The following is a 7,500-nucleotide window of genomic DNA, read 5'->3' as shown; positions in this document are numbered from 1 at the left end:
GCTCCCGCTAGCCCAGTCCTGGTTAAATAAATGGTGTTCTCAACTAGCCTACCTGGTTAAATAAAGGTGTTCTCAACTAGCCTACCTGGTTAAATAAAGGTGTTCTCAACTAGCCTAAATAAGTCTTCTCAACCTTCCGGAATACTGGTTAAATAAAGGTGTTCTCAACTAGCCTACCTGGTTAAATAAGGTGTTCTCAACTAGCCTACCTGGTTAAATAAAGGTGTTCTCAACTAGCCTACCTGGTTAAATAATCTTATCATATTATCTTATCATATCTATCCTACCTGGTTAAATAAAGGTGTATCTCAACTGGCCTACCTGGTTAAATAAAGGTGTTCTCAACTAGCCTACCTGGTTAAATAAATGTTCTCAACTGGCTTATCTGGTTAAATATATGTTCTCATATCTTATCCTATCTGGTTAAATAAATATCTGTTCTCAACTGGCCTATCATATCATGGTTAAATAAATATATTCAAAAAAATAAAAAATATATATATATATATATCATATATTAACATATCTTATCATATCATATCATATCTCACCTTATCATATCATATATATTCATATCTTATCATATATATTAATACCTTATCATATCATATATATTCATATCTTATCATATCATACCTTATCATATCATATATATTCATATCTTATCTTATCATATCATATATATTCATATCTTATCATATCATATCTTATCATATCATATCTTATCATATCATATCTTATCATATCTTATCTTATCATATCATATATATTCATATCTTATCATATCATATCTTATCATATCATATCTTATCATATCATATCTTATAGTCTTATCTTATCTTATCATATCATATCTTATCATATCTTATCTTATCATATCATATATATTCATATCTTATCATATCATATCTTATCATATCTTATCATATCATATCATATCTTATCATATCATATCTTATCATATCTTATCATATCATATATATTCATATCTTATCATATCATATCTTATCATATCATATCTTATCATATCATATCTTATCATATCATATCTTATCATATCATATCTTATCATATCATATATATTCATATCTTATCATATCATATCTTATCATATCATATCTTATCATATCATATCTTATCATACCATATCTTATCATATCTTATCTTATCATATCATATATATTCATATCTTATCATATCATATCTTATCATATCATATCTTATAGTCTTATCTTATCTTATCATATCATATCTTATCATATCGTATCTTATCATATCTTATCATATCTTATCTTATCATATCTTATCTTATCTTATCATATCATATCATATCTTATCATATCTTATCTTATCATATCTTATCATATCATATATATTCATATCTTATCATATCATATCTTATCATATTATTAATATTCATATCTTATCATATCATATCTTATCATATCATATATATTCATATCTTATCATATCATATCTTATCATATCATATATATTCATATCTTATCATATCATATATATTCATATCTTATCATATCATATCTTATCATATCATATCATATCATATCTTATCATATCATATCTTATCATATCATATATATTCATATCTTATCATATCATATCTTATCATATCATATCTTATCATATCATATCTTATCATATCTTATCATATCTTATCTTATCATATCATATATATTCATATCTTATCATATCATATCTTATCATATCATATCTTATCATATCTTATCATATCATATCTTATCATATCTTATCTTATCATATCATATCTTATCTTATCATATCATATATATTCATATCTTATCATACCATATCTTATCATATCTTATCATATCATATCTTATCATATCATATCTTATCATATCATATCTTATCATATCATATCTTATCATATCATATATATATTCATATCTTATCATATCATATCTTATCATATCTTATCATATCATATCTTATCATATCATATATATTCATATCTTATCATATCATATCTTATCATATCATATCTTATCATATCATATCTTATCATATCATATATATTCTTATCTTATCTTATCATATCTTATCTTATCATATCTTATCATATCATATATATTCTTATCTTATCATATCATATCATATCTTATCATATCATATATATTCTTATCTTATCATATCTTATCATATCTTATCATATCATACCATATATATTCTTATCTTATCATATCATATCTTATCATATCATATATATTCTTATCTTATCTTATCATATCTTATCATATCTTATCATATCTTATCATATCATATATATTCATATCTTATCATATCTTATCATATCTTATCATATCATATATATTCTTATCATATCATATCTTATCATATATATTCATATCTTATCATATCATATCATATCATATCATATCATATCTTATCATATCATATATATTCATATCTTATCATATATATTCATATCTTATCATATCATATCTTATCATATCTTATCATATCATATCATATCATATCATATCATATCTTATCATATCATATCATATCATATCTTATCATATCATATCATATCATATCATATATATTCATATCTTATCATATCATATCTTATCATATCATATCTTATCATATCATATCATATCTTATCATATCATATATATTCATATCTTATATTATCATATCATATCATATCATATCATATCATATCATATCATATCATATCTTATCATATCATATCTTATCATATCATATATATTCATATCTTATATTATCATATCATATCTTATCTTATCATATCATATCATATCATATCTTATCATATCATATCATATCTTATCATATCATATCATATATATTCATATCTTATCATATCATATCATATATATTCATATCTTATCTTATCATATCATATCTTATCATATCATATCATATATATTCATATCTTATCTTATCATATCATATCTTATCATATCATATCATATATATTCATATCATATCTTATCATATCTTATCATATCATATCATATATATTCATATCTTATCTTATCATATCATATCTTATCATATCATATCATATATATTCATATCATATCTTATCTTATCATATCATATCTTATCATATCATATATATTCACATCATATCTTATCATATCATATCTTATCATATCATACCATGTTTTATATCATATCACATTTAGAATGCAGACGATGAGGCAGGAAGAGATTACTTGATGTCAAGTAAAAGAGACAATGACAGAAAGAGGAACAACACACACACACACACACACACACACACACACACACACACACACACACACACACACACACACACACACACACACACACACACACACACACACACACACACACACACACACACACACACACACACACACACACACACACACACACACACAACAGGACTCACCCTGCAGCGGCAGGACCCGGTTGGCATGGATAATGATGCTGAGTTGTAGCACCAGCTGAGGAGCGTTCTTCAGGAAGGCCTCCAGCAGCCTCAGCATGGTGATGTCAGCACACTCAAACATCAACCTCCAGTGGAAGTGACCGCGGTTGCCGAGCCAACGGCTCTGTGCGCCCAGGTAGAGGGCGTGGACATACCTGTAGAGGGGGAGGGGAGGAGAAGGGGGACGTCACTCAATCAATCAATTAATGAATCAGATAACTTAGCGATCAGTCACTACTGTAGTGACTCTGGATCAGAGAGTCTGTTAAATGACTCACTACTGTAGTGACTCTGGATCAGAGAGTCTGTTAAATGACTCACTACTGTAGTGGCTCTGGATAAGAGAGTCTGTTAAATGACTCACTACTGTAGTGACTCTGGATCAGAGAGTCTGTTAAATGACTCACTACTGTAGTGACTCTGGATCAGAGAGTCTGTTAAATGACTCACTACTGTAGTGACTCTGGATAAGAGAGTCTGTTAAATGACTCACTACTGTAGTGACTTGGATAAGAGAGTTGTTAAATGACTCACTACTGTAGTGACTCTGGATCAGAGAGTCTGTTAAATGACTCACTACTGTAGTGACTCTGGATAAGAGAGTCTGCTAAATGACTCACTACTGTAGTGACTCTGGATCAGAGAGTCTGTTAAATGACTCACTACTGTAGTGACTCTGGAAAAGAGAGTCTGTTAAATGACTCACTACTGTAGTGACTCTGGAAAAGAGAGTCTGTTAAATGACTCACTACTGTAGTGGCTCTGGATCAGAGAGTCTGTTAAATGACTCACTACTGGAAGTGGCTCTGGATAAGAGAGTCTGTTAAATGACTCACTACTGTAGTGGCTCTGGATCAGAGAGTCTGTTAAATGACTCACTACTGGAAGTGGCTCTGGAAAGAGAGTCTGTTAAATGACTCACTACTGTAGTGGCTCTGGATCAGAGAGTCTGTTAAATGACTCACTACTGGAAGTGGCTCTGGATAAGAGAGTCTGTTAAATGACTCACTACTGTAGTGGCTCTGGATCAGAGAGTCTGTTAAATGACTCACTACTGGAAGTGGCTCTGGATAAGAGAGTCTGCTAAATGACTCACTACTGTAGTGGCTCTGGATCAGAGAGTCTGTTAAATGACTCACTACTGGAAGTGGCTCTGGATAAGAGAGTCTGCTAAATGACTCACTACTGTAGTGGCTCTGGATCAGAGAGTCTGTTAAATGACTCACTACTGGAAGTGGCTCTGGATAAGAGAGTCTGCTAAATGACTCACTACTGTAGTGGCTCTGGATCAGAGAGTCTGTTAAATGACTCACTACTGGAAGTGGCTCTGGATAAGAGAGTCTGCTAAATGACTCACTACTGTAGTGGCTCTGGATCAGAGAGTCTGTTAAATGACTCACTACTGGAAGTGGCTCTGGATAAGAGAGTCTGCTAAATGACTCACTACTGTAGTGGCTCTGGATCAGAGAGTCTGTTAAATGACTCACTACTGGAAGTGGCTCTGGATAAGAGAGTCTGCTAAATGACTCACTACTGTAGTGGCTCTGGATCAGAGAGTCTGTTAAATGACTCACTACTGGAAGTGGCTCTGGATAAGAGAGTCTGCTAAATGACTCACTACTGTAGTGGCTCTGGATCAGAGAGTCTGTTAAATGACTCACTACTGGAAGTGGCTCTGGATAAGAGAGTCTGCTAAATGTAAGAAGGAGGAACCGTAGAGCGGAACCAGAGCGATGTGGACAAACGTATATATCAACATAAATTGTCCCATTAACAATCACCCCATGTTAAACAAACCTACTTCATTTCAAACGTCACATTTCTCTAGTATAGGTGACTTATTGTAATGAACGATATCGCCAGAAATTCAGGAGATAAGTGCTATTTTTGTGGTCGGTGTCGATAATTGTCAGTTTATCGTCCCAGCTCTAATACACTGTAGACCATAAGGGCAGATAGGACATAGACAACTAAAGCTGAAGGCTCCAGTCTACAGAGGAACCCACAGAAACAGCCCACAGTCAGGAAACTCAGTAGTGAGTCATCCACCTCTGGCCTGCTCGCCTCCCTACCACTGAGGAAGTACAGCTCCCGCTCAGCCCAGTCAAAACTGTTCGCTGCCCTGGCCCCCCAATGGTGGAACAAACTCCCTCACGACGCCAGGACAGCGGAGTCAATCACCACCTTCCGGAGACACCTGAAACCCCACCTCTTTAAGGAATACCTAGGATAGGATAAGTAATCCCTCTCACCCCCCCCCTTTAGATTTAGATGCACTATTGTAAAGTGACTGTTCCACTGGATGTCATAAGGTGAATGCACCAATTTGTAAGTCGCTCTGGATAAGAGCGTCTGCTAAATGACTTAAATGTAAATGTAATCATTTGAAGTGGGAAGTTTACATACACATTAGCCAATTACATTTAAGCTCAGTTTTTCACAATTCCTGACATTTAATCCTCATAAAAATTCCCTGTCTTTTAGGACCACTTTATTTTAAGAATGTGAAATGTCAGAATTATTTATTTCAGCTTTAATTTCTTTCATCACATTCCCAGTGGGTCAGAAGTTTACATACACTCAATTAGTATTTGGTAGCATTGCCTTTAAATTGTTTAACTTGGGTCAAACATTTCGGGTCGCCTTCCACAAGCTTCCCACAATAAGTTGGGTGAATTTTGGCCCATTCCTCCTGCCAGAGCTGGTGTAACTGAGTCAGGTTTGTATGCCTCCTTGCACGCACATATGCTTTTTCAGTTCTGCCCACAAATGTTCAATAGGATTGAGGTCAGGGCTTTGTGATGGCCACTCCAATACCTTGACTTTGTTGTCCTTAAGCCATTTTGCCAGAACTTTGGAAGTATGCTTGGGGGTCATTGTCCATTTGGAAGACCCATTTGCCATCAAGCTTTAACTTCCTGACTGATGACTTGAGATGTTGCTTCAATATATCCACATCATTTTCATTCCTCATGATGCCATATATTTTGTGAAGTGCACCAGTCCCTCCTGCAGCAAAGCACCCCCACAACATGATGCTGCCACCCCCGTGCTTCACGGTTGGGTTGGTGTTCTTGGGCTTGCAAGCCTCCCCCTTTTTCCTCCAAATATAACGATGGTCATTATGGCCAAACAGTTCTATTTTTGTTTCATCAGACCAGAGGACATTTCTCCAAAAAGTACGGTCTTTGTCCCCATGTGCAGTTGTAAACCGTAGTCTGGCTTTTTTATGGTGGTTTTGGAGCAGTGGCTTCTTCCTTGCTGAACAGCCTTTCAAGTTATGTCGATATAGGACTCATTTTACTGTGGATATAGATACTTTTGTACCCGTTTCCTCCAGCATCTTCACAAGGTCCTTTACTGTTGTTCTGGGATTGCTTTTCACTTTTCACACCAAAGTACGTTCATCTCTAGGAGACAGAATGCGTCTTCTTCCTGAGCGGTATGATGGCTGCGTGGTCCCATGGTGTTTATACTTGTGTACTATTGTTTGTACAGGTGAACAAGGTACCTTCAGGCGTTTGGAAATTGCTCCCAAGGATGAACCAGACTTATGGAGGTCTAACATTTTTCTTTCTGAGATCTTGGCTGATTTCTTTTGATTTCCCCATTATGTCAACCAAAGAGGCACTGAGTTTGAAGGTAGGCCTTGAAATACATCCACAGGTACACCTCCAATTGACTCAAATTATGTCAATTAGCTTATCAGAAGCTTCTAAAGCCATGACATCATTTTCTGGAATTTTTCATCTACTGTGTGGTGCATTCATTGGTCAATAAATCTCCTGTGTTTGTGTCTTATATGAAATACTAAGGTAAGAATATGAACCAATGGGGAATTGAACCAAAAAAAACATAGCAATATAAACTAATAACATCTGCTAAATATGTGACCAATATAAACTATAGCTCCATTAATATTGATTATAGAACCATCATTATGGGTCTGAAACGGTACCTCATCTCCTATGTGTGACTGTTAATAAGAGGGTTAGTATGTACAAGTACCTCTGAGTAGAGTGTGTACAAGT

The 7,500-nt window shown here is 34.0% G+C and overlaps 1 protein-coding gene across 1 annotated transcript in view; it reads right to left on the bottom strand.

Annotated features, from left to right (window-relative positions):
- LOC124044976 (XK-related protein 7-like) overlaps window positions 1–7,500 on the bottom strand; it is a 63,839-nt gene that overhangs the window by 25,156 nt on the left and 31,183 nt on the right. Inside the window, exon 2 of the mRNA XM_046364177.1 lies at window positions 3,431–3,624. Coding sequence (XP_046220133.1) covers window positions 3,431–3,624 — 194 coding nt within the window. The remainder of the gene's footprint in view (window positions 1–3,430; window positions 3,625–7,500) is intronic.

Source organism: Oncorhynchus gorbuscha, linkage group LG10 (assembly GCF_021184085.1).
Source record: "Oncorhynchus gorbuscha isolate QuinsamMale2020 ecotype Even-year linkage group LG10, OgorEven_v1.0, whole genome shotgun sequence".
Taxonomy (NCBI): Eukaryota; Metazoa; Chordata; class Actinopteri; order Salmoniformes; family Salmonidae; genus Oncorhynchus; species Oncorhynchus gorbuscha.
This window is presented reverse-complemented; position numbering and strand designations above follow the sequence as displayed.